General features: G+C 32.7%; 1 protein-coding gene across 1 annotated transcript in view; it reads right to left on the minus strand.

Moving 5' to 3' along the window:
• Window positions 1–1,625: 1,625 nt before the first annotated feature.
• LOC145259915 (dolichyl-diphosphooligosaccharide--protein glycosyltransferase subunit STT3B-like) overlaps window positions 1,626–15,583 on the minus strand; it is a 104,781-nt gene continuing 90,823 nt past the window's right edge. The window contains exons 15-17 of the mRNA XM_080117866.1: window positions 11,679–11,792; window positions 9,679–9,885; window positions 1,626–3,361 (exon numbers count right to left, since the gene is read on the minus strand). Coding sequence (XP_079973992.1) covers window positions 3,284–3,361; window positions 9,679–9,885; window positions 11,679–11,792 — 399 coding nt within the window. The 3' untranslated portion in view covers window positions 1,626–3,283. The remainder of the gene's footprint in view (window positions 3,362–9,678; window positions 9,886–11,678; window positions 11,793–15,583) is intronic.

Consider the following 15,583-nt stretch of genomic DNA (forward strand, 5'->3'; position numbering starts at 1 on the left):
GTCATGCGCCAGACAAAGCTAAGCAAATGCTGAGTTACGTCTGGTTCGTTAAAGTACCCACTCTTCTAATTTCATGCAAGAATAAAATTTCATTCGATTCAATCCTTCTGGAAAATACTTTGTCTGGGTCTTTTTTTCAAATGGCTGACATCTTTATAAAAAAAAAAAACAAAATCAGGATGTAACTATTTGTTGATACAGAGTTATTTCCCTTTGAAAACTAAAAAAAATAAAGTAAAAACAAATTCGAAGTAAATATGGTGATTGCCCAGAATTCCCCCATATCAAAAAATATAGAAGAAAAATCTGATTTTTGGAATAGGATCATATTCCAAAAATTACGTAAATTCATCAAATAGTTTTATTTTATGAAAAATAAAATTTTAAGCGATTAATTGGAAATCATAGTAATTACAAGGCTGATCTTAAGTTTGAATTATTGCGGAGTTATCTGCCCTTGTTTATTCAAAATGGTGATGCCAGACAATCTCTTTTGGCTTTCTCATAAAATTTGATTTTCTTAGTTAAAAATAAAACTACTTGATCAATTCATGTGATTTTTGGAATCTGACATTTTGTTTCTTCACGGTATGTACATACAGATGTTTTTAAAATATTTTTGTTTTTTTTAATATAAAAGGTGATTCTGGAGTAGAACCGTAAATACATTACTAGGTCATAGCAAATAAGCACAATCAGTTAATAAATTAATAAAATAAACAAACAATGAATAAAAATTTCTACAACTCTTATTTATTCATACAAATAACATTTGGAAACAAAAACAAAAAGAAAATAAAAATAAACATGGAGGAAAGAGCTCTTCAGTGTTTGGGAAACATTTTCAGCCATCAGTTTTGGATGTGACCACTTTACCAAAATCAGAATCTTGTTTTTTCTTTTTTTTTTTTTTACTGTTTTTTTTTTGTTTTTCTTTTTAAATCTAAATAAGAGAAATATTTGCATTGAAAAGTTAGCATGTTTTAATTAACCTGCACATGAATATCGACGTGTATACTTATGCAAATATACATCATCTCAGATGTGTGCGTGCCAGTTTGGAATGAAGGCTGCCTTGTATCTCAAGCCCAATCGTGCCAACAAGCAATGGAGGGAGGAGAATGATGGAAGGAAAGCCCGAACGGAAAAACAGAGATGTGATTGGATATGTTTGAATATAGAATGAAACAGTCTCAAAAGTAGACATATCATATTTAACAGGAACACATACACGCACACATTTTTATATTTGTCATAAAATTACATGCAAAATAGACAAAATCACAAAACCATGCCGTAAACTAATATTTCAATCCTTGATTTGAGTTGAAGTTCCATCATAAGCTTCATATCTTGTGCTGAAACTTCTAATCTAATGAAAGAATGAGATATTAAATTATGATATAGTGTTTTTTTTTAATGAGTTTTTAACATGAATTTATCTTATTTTGTGGTTTGTCTTTTTTTCATAACACACACATACACATATATATATATATAGGGTGAAAAAAAACAAGTGTTTTCAGACTTCAACTGTTATCAGCATTGTCTGGATAATAATGGTCATCAATTTGAACATTTGCAAACATGATTCTTCAATTCCATTTGTCTTCAGTATTTGAAGCTATTCTGCTTTTATTTATCTTCATTTGAAGTGCAAGTACATGTGTACGTTTTTTTTTTTTTTTTTTTTTAGACACCCTGTATATATATATATATATTGCAAACATTATTACAAATAACAATTCTTCAGCTTAATTGTATCTTTCATATTTTTGAATATTTCTTTTAAGATCAAAGATATAATTAAGCAGAGGAATTATTGTTAACAATGTTTGCTTAAATAAAATACTGGCTAAATACACATTATATATAATTTCAATTTAAACTATACATCAGTTTGATCTTTTCTTGATACCTTTGGTATGGAAGGTCATACTAAGGTATAGCTTGAATTGAAAAAAAAAAAAAAAATATGCTCCATGCACACGTAATTGAGCAATCTGGTTATTTTTCTTAAATAAGGCTAAATTACACATATACACACACATTATATATATATATATATATATATATATATATATATATATATATATATATATATATATATATATAGTAACAGTGTATACAACTGGCAGCTTTAAAAGCAAACAAGTAATAGCCTTATTATAGATGCCTGCTTTTGTAGTCAATTGGTTTAAAGCTCATGCTGTCTATGAGGCTAGTCCTTTTATGGACTCCAATTTTTTGCTGACGTTTATTTTGTGTGATTATTCAGCCAGTGGATCGTATACACAATTAATACAAATACGTTAACATTTTTTCATCTTTAACTGGTAGAAGATATTTATACTTTTAAAATGTTTCATTAAATACAAATTTATATTTTTGAGATGAGGTTTGATTAGTATTTTTTTAACTGTTTGGCCTACTGTTCTCACCTTGAGTTTGATTCTCACAATGTTTTGGTCAATGTAACCTATATACTCAGATATATCTTGTTGAACTAGAATTTGCACAGAATTTCAAACAGAACCCTTTATTTAATCCATGGGGGTAGCATGCTCTCATTCTATCAGCCATGACTGAGTAGATGTCCTAAGTAATTTGCACTTGTATTTTTGAGTGTCACCTGATTGAACCTTTAATCTCCAGTGCAGGTGACGCTCAAAAATACAATTACAAATTATTTAGGACATTTATCCAGTCATGAGCTACAGAATGAGAGCCTGCTACTCCCGTGGATTAAATAAAGGATTCCGTTGGAAATTCTGTGCAGATTTCCGAGTTCAATAAGATCCACCTGAAGGTCAGAGGTTACATCGATCAAAATATGAAGATGATTCAAGATGAGAACAATAATGCAAATAATCCAAACAACACTGTCAATTTTTAATCTGTGTGCATGTGTGTGTTAGTTTTTCAGGTTAAGTGTTCAGGTTGGCTATTACAAAATAATATCCTTATTGATGTTTAATAGAACAGAAGATCGTGATATCCAATTTGGAGTGAGAAAATGAAGAGAGAAAATTTACAATGCATTCTGGTTGTTGTATACAAACTCTAGAAAAAAAAAAGGCAAAGGTAAGAGAAAGAAAGAAAGGAAGGAAAGAAAGATAAAGTGATCCAGTTCATGAAATGGCTTTAAATACCAACACTGGTTTGTCTTCTGAGCTTAACCCATTGGCATGTGGGGAAATAGCCAGCGCTACCTCTGAAGCACCAGCTAAGATTTTTGAGGAGGGGTGGGGCCGATTTTATATATGTCATATTAAAACCGGCCTCATTTCAACTTCTTTCCCTTTTTAAGTCCTTTCTTAACTTTTGGTTTATCCTTGATACGACCTTGTTTTCTTTTGGTCTAAGGAAAGAAAAAGAAACAAAAAAATTAATGCAATAAATTATCATGCAAACATTAAACAATTACTCATTAATAATATTAAGTTATTAATATGCTTGTAACTTTTTATAATTTAAAAAATTTTTTTTATTACATTTTCATCTGCATGTCAGTACAGTTGGAGAAGCAGGGACCCGGAAGGGAATTCCAAAGTCTAGCTGTCCTGGGGAAGAAACTACTGGAGTAGAAGGCTCTCTTACATCTAGGGATCTCTACTGTGTAGGGGTGGGATTTAGCTGCTTGTCGGGGTATTTACGTCGAGGGGGCACAAGTGCTTGCAGTTCGTCAGAGCATTCACTGTTAAAGTACTTGTAGAACAGGCAGAGGGATGCAACGTTTCGTCGATGGGACAGAGGCTGAAGTTTAGATGACAGTTCAGGACCTATCAGATTGGCGACTCTTTTGAATCTTATCTAGGAACGAGAGACTAGTGGCAGATGCACCAGCCCAAATATGACAACAATACTCCATACATAGGCGAATGGTGGCCTTATAAAGGTACAGGATACTTTCGGGTGTTAGTAGCTTTCTAGCACAGTAGAGAGAAGCTACCTTCTTCGCAGCAGTCCTGGCAATACTCTCAATGTAATTGTTCCAACTCATGTTTAGGCCGAGGAGTTTAAAAGATGTACTTTCAGATAAAGAGTCATTGGCCACTGTTATTGGGGGTAGAGAAGGTTTCTTGTAATTATTGAAGGAAACCAGTTTAGTCTTGACAGTATTGAATGTGACCATCCATTTATGTCCCCATTACACTACAGATCGGAGGTCATCCTCTAGTGTTTCTGCCATTTCTTTAGATATGTGTTCATTTGTTTTCCTGTCGTGTCTGTTATAGAGCATGCTGTCGTCAGCATATATATATATATATATATATATATCTCCATATCACAAACAATTTTGTCAGGGAGGTAATTTATGAATATTAGGAATAACAGAGGTCCAAGGATAGACCCCTGAGGCACTCCCGCATTTATATCATATTGTTTAGATATACGACCGTCGAAGACAACCTGGATTTTTCTCTAATCTAAGGATTTAATTATGTTATGTATTCTTCCAGTGATACCATATGATCTGATTTTCCTGAGAAGACCTTCATGTCATACCCTGTCAAAAGCCTTAGATATATCTAGAGCTACCGCTCTACCCTCCGCCGCTTTGCCCAGTGACTGGTATATATGTTCTGAGATTACAGTTAGGATGTCTGCTGTGGAACTTCATTTGTATATAAATTATAACTAGAAGTAATCGACTATAAAACATTTTGGATAAGCACGGATTTCAAGTGGGTTCTAATAAGAGTGATTTTAAAAACCAAAACACTTTATGCAATTCTGAAATTTTGCGACGAGATGTGAATGCTTGTGTTATTTTGATTAATCAAACAATTATTCTCATCTTGGGTGTCATTAGCACAACATTTCGATAGCTGTACTCTGCGACCTTCTTCGAGTGTTGAATACGTTTCCTTTTCTCTACTAAGGAAAAGAGGGATTAGTTCTGCATAGCAAAAATTTGAACCGTGGGTTTTGAGGATGGGTCCGTAGATCATAAAAAAAGTTCAATCTTCAAGGGTCACCAAGGTATTTTGTTAAGGTTTTCTTAGGACTCAATTTTTCAGGATATCTATGCTAATCTATATATCTATAAAAGTGAACGTGTGTGTACATTTTGCTTCGCAATAACTTAATTTTCAGTCTACAGACTCGAAATTTTGATATACAGGGTACTGAGATTTGGGAAAATCTATGTGATCGGTTTTGGGCCAGAAAATTGGCTGTTAAGTGGTCAAAGTTCAACGATTTGATCTTTGAGAACTTTACCAAACTCCTCCGACAATTTTGGGTCTAAACATTTGAAATTTTAGATATAGGTTCCCTGGACATGGATCTAACTTAATAACTCGATTTGAGCCCAACAATAAATTTTAAGGGGTCATAATAGGGGTCAAAGTTAAAATTTTTTTTGCTCAGCATACACCTCCAAACACCAGGGCAACGCCGGGCACCCATGCTAGTTGTTAATATTAGTGAAAAACCATGGTTTCAATTGTTGCAATGCAAAACAACCCTCTTTTCCTTAGAAGAGAAAAGGAAACATGTATTCAACACCCGAAGAAGGTTGCAGGATACAGTGACCAAAACTAATAACACCCAAGAGAATAATTGTGCGATTAATTAAAATAATCTGAAACAAAACACTTCATGTTCTCAAAATACAATTTTGTTTGGAAATGAATATCTTTTCACACGCATTAATAAATAATAACAAGCAGCGCGTGCATGATCCACCTCTGGTGCTGCATGTGAGATGACACCACAAAAAAATGGTGAAGAAATGATGAATGTGAGTTAATGGTAAAGCAAGTGTATATGTTCAGGCATGCAAAGAATTTTTCCAGGGTCAGTGATACTGAATTTATATGAAAAACAATTGCCTTCACATTTTCACCAAGTTTCAGAAAAATCTAATGGATCGGGCCAAAATTATGGAGTGTCATTTTTGCAATTTTGGGGCATTTGTGATCCCCATTTTTAGCTCCTGGGAATGCTGAATCCCAATGAAAATGGACAAACGATGCAGTTTCACGCCTTAAGACATGTATATTTGAATTCAGCACCATTGAAAACCACTATAGAGACATACATATCAAGTTTTTTTAGTAATATGAAAAAACAGCTCTGAAAAGGCATGTTTTTTTTAGCCCTGAAACCTCCAGAGTTTTGCCAGGGTCACCCATACTGAATTTATATTAAGAACAATGGTCTCCACATTTTGGCCAAGTTTCAGGAAAATCTAATGATGGATCAAATGCTATGGGGTAAAAAGTGTCATTTTGGCTATTTTGGGGCATTTTTGACCTCATTGAGCCACTGGATACACTGTAAATGGAAATCGGTGCAGTTTCACGCCTTAGAACATGTATATTAGAGTTGACCACCATGAAAAACCACTAGTCAGGCATATCAAATTTTTGGTTGAGAAATATGAAAAAAGAGCCACTAAAAGGGGCGTTTTTAGCACTATAAGTTCCCGGGGACGCAAATCAGAATTTTGCCAGGGTCACTCATACTGGATTTATATGAGGAGCAATGGACTCCATATTTTGTCCAAGTTCCAGAAAAATCTGATGGATGGATCAATGGATGTTATGGGGCAGAACGTATCATTTTTGGCCATTTTTTACCTCTTTTAAAGCCCGTGGAGACGCAACGGGAATTTTTGCAAAAAAAAAAAAAAAAAAAAAAAAAATTTTTTACTGTGCACATCTATTTAATGAAATAGAATTTATGGCAAAATTTCAGGAAAAACTAATGGACAGTTATCTGGCAATCGTCTAGACTAACAGACACACAGAAGCCACTAAAAACATAGGTCCCTCTCTGATAAATCGGGGGACCAAGATACACAATATATTTTAAAAATTTGGAGCAAATGAAGTAATACAAATGTCAACATTATTAAACGGTCATTTTCATAACATTTTTTTTTTAAATCCTCCATTCCTTTGAAAGTTCATTACCACTCCACTATGAATTTAGAAAGCTGGAGAGACATTAATGTCAATCTTTTTCAGGGTATGAAATAAACTGTCTGATTCCTTTTGTTGTTATTATAAAAATAAGACTTCAATATGACAAATATTAAAAGTAAATTAAATTTTTTTTTACTCTTTATGTGTAAAAATTATAATTGTATGCTTTCTCTTTTTGTAGCAGCCATTTTAATTAACCTATCTGAAAAAATAAATAAAAAATATTCCAGCCAAATTAAAATTAATTTATTATCTCCATACATAATATTTTGATTGCAGAAATTCCCCTCTGGACCAAAGTACCGTAGGCTTGCAACAACAGATGCCACATACAAATTTATTATGTCTAGACTATTAGCCACTATCTTAGAATAATATTTTAGACACATTTAGTTGTTATAATAAAATCCTACATTTCACAATCGCAACCATCTTTAGGGGAAGTAGTTCCTATTTTTCTCTCTAAATATCAAGTGTTCCTATGCTATCCCCAGTCATCACCGTGAGGAATTCTACACTTTTAACATATATAGGGTTTCACTCTTCGTAAGTGGATCATAAATTCAGACATTACATAATCTTTCCTTTTTCAATTCAAAAATAATAAAGTCTCCCTAGACTAATTCCGCCCAATCTGATTGGCTGAACTGTGATCATTCCTATATTCCAGATTAACAGTATTCGCATGCTAAACGAATGCTAATGTACCATTCAAATATGGCGTTGCAATGATACCTACTCAGTAAATTGCTGCATTCATTTTCTTACATTTTTGCATTCCCCCCTCTCTCTCCCTATATCTCTTTGTGTATTTTCTTCCCAACTCTCTCACTTTTTACATTTCTTTTTATACTGAAGAAAAAAAAATTTCACAGTGATGCCGAAGAAAAAACAACAAACATTTATTTCATCTCTCTTGCTCTGTACATTTGTTCCAGTAATTATACTTTTTTCCAAACATAGTTACTTTTTTTTTTATATATACTGTGCAATCTATTATGATTGTCGTTGAATTAAAAATAAATGTTTCGGCAATATCATCAACTGGATTTTTGACATTGCGCACACATTAACGTTTTTTATGGGTAGTAGGTAAATTTGTACATTAGGCCTATTTCCACAATTTTCTTAAGAATGATGACTTTTAAAGGACTATGCTGACTAAGAAAATCTCATTCAAATTTTGCGGAGACAAGTACTTATAGAAATATAAAGACCTGTATTATGCACTATAATTCACTGGCTGTCAGGTTTGTATGCACGTGCGATAAACAAATCTACTTCTCTCCTACCGACACTGCCACCTCCCAATTTTTTTTTAGCATTTACGGGTGGGTATGCTGCCAATGGTTGAATTTGGGGGAATTATTTTTTCACCCCCCCCCCCATCCATTTATATATATAAAAACTTTCACAAGAAACGCTCATCTAGCTGAAAACTATCAATAATTTCCCCACTCTTTATCTGTGCGTAAACCTAATCGTAGATTCCATGAACAAAGTTTCTTTCTTAAAACTGCATGCCTGTGGGACTGTCTTCTGTTTGCCTGCTTTCCAGCTGACTACATTGTGGTTGTCTTCAAGTCCAACGTAAACAAGTTCCTGATGAGCCGTTTCAATTAAGTTAACAAATTTACTGAATTTCCATTTAATAATGATTACTATATTGTCCAATTGACTACTGTACACTCTTTAACCCTTATCCTCGAGTAGCCTCTGGGCCTTGATAAGTGATGCCTATGATAAAAAAAAAAAAAAAAAAAATTTAGGTAAGGGGGTCAAAGTTCAACGATTTGACCTTTGAGAACTCTACCAAACTCCTCCACCAATTTTGGGTCTAAACACTTGACATTTGAGATATAAATTCCTTGGACATGGATTTAACTTAACTTGATTTGAGCCCAAAACAATAAATGTTAAGATGTCATAATAGGGGTCAAAGTTTAAAAAAATTGACCGCTTTTTTTTTTTTTTTTTGCTCAACATACACCTTCAAACCCCTGGGCAACACTGGGCTGAAATGCTAGTATATATATATATATATATATATATATATATATATATATATATATAAGAGAATAATAGTCTACTTGAAACAGGAGAATGAAAAGATTAATATCCCAAATATTGTCTTCAATTTTTTTTTGTTTTTGTTTATTCTTCATACTCTTTCATCACTGCTATTAATTAACAAGTATTTTTTTTTTTTTACTCTTGTTCACCCCCTAACAATGCATATAGCCACTTGGATGTAAGGGCTACTATTTGGGACCACGCCCAGGAAAGATTAACAAGATGTTGATTTATGCTACATTTAAACTTCTGCATATCAGTACAATAAAGGAAGCAGGAAGGAATTCCAAAGTCTAGATATTTGAGGGAAGAAACATACATATGATCTAATATATATATATATATATATATATATATATATATATATACACACATACTAGAAGGTTGTCTAGCGTTGCCTGGTCATAAAATATGCTTAAATATGATATTTTAATGTATGCAATTCTCTATTCTATTTGTACCCAACATAGGAATAGTGCCCTCCTCCGGTGCGACCCAGTCATTAAATATGTTGAAAATATTTTAATTCATGCAGATTTCATTTTATAATTATTATTATAGAGCTAATCCTCCAATGATTATTATATTGTACCCAATGTATAGTAGTAATTTCAAAAGTTAAAAAAATGACTTGGAAAAAAACAAAGAAAAGATTTAATGCACTTACTGTCTTTGATATGTGTCTCTTCATAGTTTTCTTGATTGGTCGTCTAGCTTTAAGTTTTTGACGATTGTCAAGATCTTTTACTTTATAGATTCTCACTAACCAATGCTCTGTTGTATAAGCCTCTTCAAGGTGAGTCAAATCAAAATCCTTATTGCCTATCTCGACGCCTCGGGTGCGGTCATACCCAGGGGGATTTCGAAAATCAAGCTGTCAAAAATAAATAAAAATAAAGCATAAAAAATTTATCCATTAAAAACATCAATTTTTCTTTTTAATCGTTACAATTACATTATATAATTACATTATATCAAAGAAAATATAGTGAGAAATTTTGAAGAAAATGTAAAAATAATAAAAGGTTAGAAAGTTTATATGTACAAAAATATATTTTCAGGAAATTTTATTAAGTTTAAAACAAATTTTCCTTTGGATGTGCCAGATGACAAATACACCCAGCAATAGGTAAAAACTAGTAGGACCCATGGAAATTCTGTGGGGGATAAAAAATAAGCTTTAATTTTTTTTTTTATTAGGATGGATTTATTGCTGGTAACATGAGGCATCCTATTTGTTAAGGAATGTGACCAAGCTGAAATATTTTACATATAGGTAGCTGCACTATAGGGTTGCAGTATATACAAGAATGTAATTCAGAAACAGTTGTATTATAAGCAAAACACTATATACAAGAAAATATATTAAAGATCATGTGATCACAATATAAAAACACTAACACTAAAAAGTAAAGTTTTGAACTTTTTAAAGTTTTCAAATTTTACCATTTCATTTTTGGAAGAAATCAAAAGTGATGTTTAAAAATAAAAGAATCTAAGAATGATTCAGAATGATTAACTTCATACCAAATGGAACCAATTTTTTAATTTTGACGCAGACAATTCTAGAGACAACAGACAGATGAATAAAAAATGATTGAGTCAAAATTGTAATTTTTTTTTGTAAATAAAAATGAAAGAAAAAAAAAGTTCAAAAAGAGTTATCATTTTTTTTCTTTTAAAAGGCAATTGCTATATATATATATATATATATACACACACACACACACACACACACACACACCAATCTGCAGCTTTTCTAACATTAATGATTTAACCTTAAGCAAAATAAAAGCTTTCTGCCCATTTAAAATAATTAAGAGTTGGTCAAAAATTAGAAATTCTTAAAATATGTTAGCTTCATAAATTATCACATGTATGTAAATGTTCTGAACTGTTTGTCTACCAACAATGCACAGTTAGTCTAAAACGAATTTAGCAATCCCTACAATCAAATATGAGCAAAAATATTAGTTAAAAGATTTTTAAATCTTAAGCTTTTGAACAAGAATTACTTTTATCATAAATCATTAATAAAATTCATTTTTTTTCTTTTTTTTTTTTTGCAATCGAATGATATTTGATATAAATAAATTGCAGTTCATGCCCAACTTGTCCACTAAGTTTTAACCATGAATGTCCAACAGTCTTTTATAATCATTCAATATCTGCGGATATCATTGGACAAAAGCCTCCAGATTTTTACCTATGGGGTTATGTCAAAGATGATATTTACCAAAACAATCCCAGACTATTCCTGAATAAAAGAGGATCATCACAGTCAAACCTTAGGGCAGTAGAGAGAGAAAGAGAGGAGTGTATCAAATGTGTTGATAGTTTTGTGTGTATGCAAATAAGCTAGTTGTTGAACAGCGATAAAAAGATTGTTGGGCATCTATAACTGAAACTTGGTGCACAAGTCAGGCATAGATTGAATTTTATTTGTACCAAATATGGTTGGATTGCAGAAAGGATTGAATTTTGTTAACATTTCCATGAGTGAAAAATTTTGTAGCCACTGTGTATCTTTAAAATATTGACAGAAAGTTCTTAAAAATGCCTTTGAAAAACAAATTTCAAACTAAAATAGGTTTCCTTCTATGTGTACTGTGTTTCAATTTGTTCATTTCTATTTGTCTTATTAAAGAAAGAAAGAAAAAAACTTACCTGTAGTTGTCCAAATCTGTAATAAGATAGCTTATACATTAAACAATTGAGCAGAGTGGAGGAGCCAGCTGCATCCACCCGGTATTCCCCTTGAGGAGTGAAATAATCAGATTCCTGGAAGAAAAGAAAGGAAAAAACTTGTATAATATATTATTTAGATAAATAATTAAAATTAATTTTTGATGTACATACTCTTTGAAGTTTTTTAGCAGAATTATTCTCACATACCCTTCCTTGACCAGGGTGTTCACCTCTACCCATCCATATCATTCAATTTTCTTAATCTTTGTTTATATATCTATCCTACTCTATCTCTCCACCTATGTATGCATGTTTGTATGTCTGCCTAAAACTTTTGACAGAGACAACGGATTTTCATGAGATCAGTATCGTTTTGAAGCTCAACCCTTCGGACGACAAATATCGAAAAATTGGCTAAAAACATTAATTCCTTCACCCTCAACTGGACACTTTTCTACAAGGAGTGGGGGGGGGGCTCGCTTTTTTCATTGATATTTTCGAAAGTCATCCCCTCTTTTCGATTGACTAGCCTTAATTTAAACCTTCACCACAGTTTAGCAATGGATGCAACGACAAAGACGTAACGCTTTGTTTCACATTCTTTTCGTCCTTCGCGGTTCTTTTCCTCTTTCGCCTACTACCACTTTTTTTTTTTTTTTTTTTTTTGCTCAACACACACCTTCAAACACCCGGGCAATGCTGGGCACCCAGGCTAGTCCTAAATATAACACAAAACTGCATCCAGCAGTGAGGCTCCAATTTGGGGACGGTGGAGTTATCTCAGTTACCTTGACTCTCAGGTCCACTTTTTCCCAGAATGAAAGTACCTATCAGGACCCCAACTGTGGGTTAAATGCAAAATCAGGTTTGATTCGTTGTTTTGCTTTACAGCATTTTTAGGTTATTTTATGCCTAATCCAATCACTTTGGTAAAACGTTTCAACTTCTTTATATCTCCAAATATTTATTCATGGTGTTTGGTTCGATTTTTTTTTGTAAGAAAATTGTTTTTGTAAAAAGAAAGGAAAAAAAGAAACAATAAAATGAATGTTTGATGTATTTTTGGTGAGGAATCCAGTACCTTCAGACAACCTAATCTGGTAGCACTAGATACCCTAGCAGTTACCATTATTCCCAGGTCATAGTGATAATACCTAAGGGGAAACTTCACATTTCTCAATGCTCAAATGGTGCCTCACTGCTAGATGTCTTAAGTCAAACCCAGAACTTAAAAATCAGGGTATAATTAGGTGCATTGTCTCACAAAAATCAACTTTTTTCATAACAAATACTACATCATTCGTTCAAGATGTGGTGCATGTTAGAAAGGAAGCTGGATCAACCAAAATATTGTTGGTAAATGTTACAAGTACAAGGATCAATCTTTGCAAATCCATTGTTTAAAAAAATCTGCAAACGGTTTAATTATCACCATCATCAGTTTAATATCCATTTTACATGCAGGAATGTGTTAGACATGTTTTAGAAACCGACTTCTATACTAATTTATCTCTGAATAGGTATTTATTTATCCCTCTTTCTCTCAAAACCATCCTTATCACTTCCTCCCACATTTTCCTTGGTCTCTCCATGAGAAAATGACCATGCTACCTCAATTGTTCTAAATCTACAAAATCAGAAACTCATCAATTCTTTGAAAGTGGGCATACCATCAAAGTCTCCTGTTTGGCATACATCTATCTATACCAACCAAATTAAGCCTGTTTTTTAAGATTCACATTACACATCCATCATATTCTCATTCTCTCCATGCAACACATGCCTTCAACGTTCATTGACCCGGTTTTACTTCCATACATCATCACACTGTGTACACATATGCCTGATAAACTCTTCCCTTGGTTGACAGTGATACTACTCTACTGGTTAGTAATGACAAAAGTTCCCTGAACATACTCTGGCAATCACACCAACATCTAGCCTTCTTTGTACCCCAATGATATTACCAAGGCATTTGAACACCCTCAATAGCTTCATCATTCAATATACTTTCTTCACATCTGTTTACATGTCATCAAATTCTTAATATACACACCTTTCATTGTTCCAGAGATAAGCACTAAATTGTTAGCAGAATCATTCATAAAAAAAAAAAAATTCTGAAGATTTTTCTCATCTTTTTTGTGCATTTCTATCTTTATGATGAAAGCATCACCAAATCATTCAATCGAAATGTAAAAAGATTTTTTATGAATAAAAAGAATCTCTAAATTTGTTCCCTTAATATACTTTTCAAATCATTATTTTAACTTTTGAGAAATTCTTAAAAAACGCTGTTTGGCACTATTTCAAACCATCTTATTTCTGTATAAAACTACTTTTATTTTATTTATTTATTTTTTTTTTTTACACAAAAATGAAGACCATCTGTGATTTTCAAGACAATTTCACCATTTTCAAGATGGTGGACATGTCTTGTTTAAACTTAATGACATCAGATTTATTACTGATCCATTATAAAATTTTTAGGATTTTTTTAAAAATAGAAATTTCAAATCACTAAAATAGGGAAGCTACTTTTGATTAGGAGGACAAAAACCATAAATTATAAGATGCTACAACTGGATTTTATTAATCTGTCTGCTACATCAGAAAGATTAGACACAAGGTCAGGTGAGTGGGATTTGAAAAACCATTGTACTGGCTGACCAAAAAAATACCTGGGTAGCTCTGTTGTCATTCCCCAGAATGGATGCTTCAGGTGATTAGCAATAAACTAACTCCTTCTCAAAGGGCAAGAAAACAAAGCCTGGAAGAATGGAACTCTTAGAACTGCATCAGACTACATTTTAGACCTATCAAGAACAAGGCAACACCAGCATGGCATGCTTAAGACTGCCAGTTTGATTTTAGTATGAAAGGAGAGAGTAGTTAGATACATATGTTACAAACGTGTGTGTATACCATAGGCTGCTGACATTACGTAACATCCGACAGTTTCATTCAATCTTTTTACAATTATAACCATTGAAAAAAGTAAAAATTATATAGAAGATAGTTTCTATCAGTTACAAGTCCATAATCTTTTGAGATTATTTTATTTATTTTTTATTTTTATTTTACACAGAGGGACTCAAGAAAAAATCTCATGATCGTTTCAAATACAATACTTGGTATTTCGAAATGGTTATCCACTAATCAGGCTCAAAGTTGCTTAATTTTGATTTAACAAAAACCAGTATGCCAATGTGATTGCCATACTAAACTTTTTAGCCATTAAAAAGGGCAAAATTATAGCCTGTTAACTTAGAATAGATGCCCGGGTTAACATGAAGTTCGGTTTGTACACACCTGCTATACTAAGGATATAGAGCACTTTCATCAACACTTCCACAACATTTTCAAAAATAAAAGAACAGGATCACCCTAAAAAGTATGCGACAACCTCCCCACTAGGTATTTCATCAGAAGGGATATGAAGAGAAGCAGTTTTTGTTGCCCATGCACTGGACCCCCCCCCTCCAAAAAAAAAAATAAATAAATAAATAAATAAAGGGATCAAAAACAACATTTCTTTCAATCAAAAAAAAGAAATGAGTGCCCATGCGGCCGCAAACAAAAAAATAATAAAATTAGTAGGCAGGCTCAAACCTGAAACAGGAAAGGGAAAAAAGTTACTGGCAAATACTTTGCCTACAAGACCATGATTGCTTAAGACATGACGTTGAAAATAAGGTTTATAAATATAGTTTTAGTGAATTATGTGTATGTGATTTGTGAAAACAGACCCTCCCCTCTTCCAAAAAATGGTCCAGTTAGTCACCACATAATCTTTTTTTCTAATTTTCACATATTATGCATCCGAGGGATTGCTCTTTCAGATGGTACCAGTTTCGACCTAGTCTGATGCGGCTGACAAAAAT

Source organism: Euprymna scolopes, chromosome 35 (assembly GCF_053919585.1).
Source record: "Euprymna scolopes isolate OS-2025 chromosome 35, ASM5391958v1, whole genome shotgun sequence".
NCBI classification, from domain to species: domain Eukaryota; kingdom Metazoa; phylum Mollusca; class Cephalopoda; order Sepiida; family Sepiolidae; genus Euprymna; species Euprymna scolopes.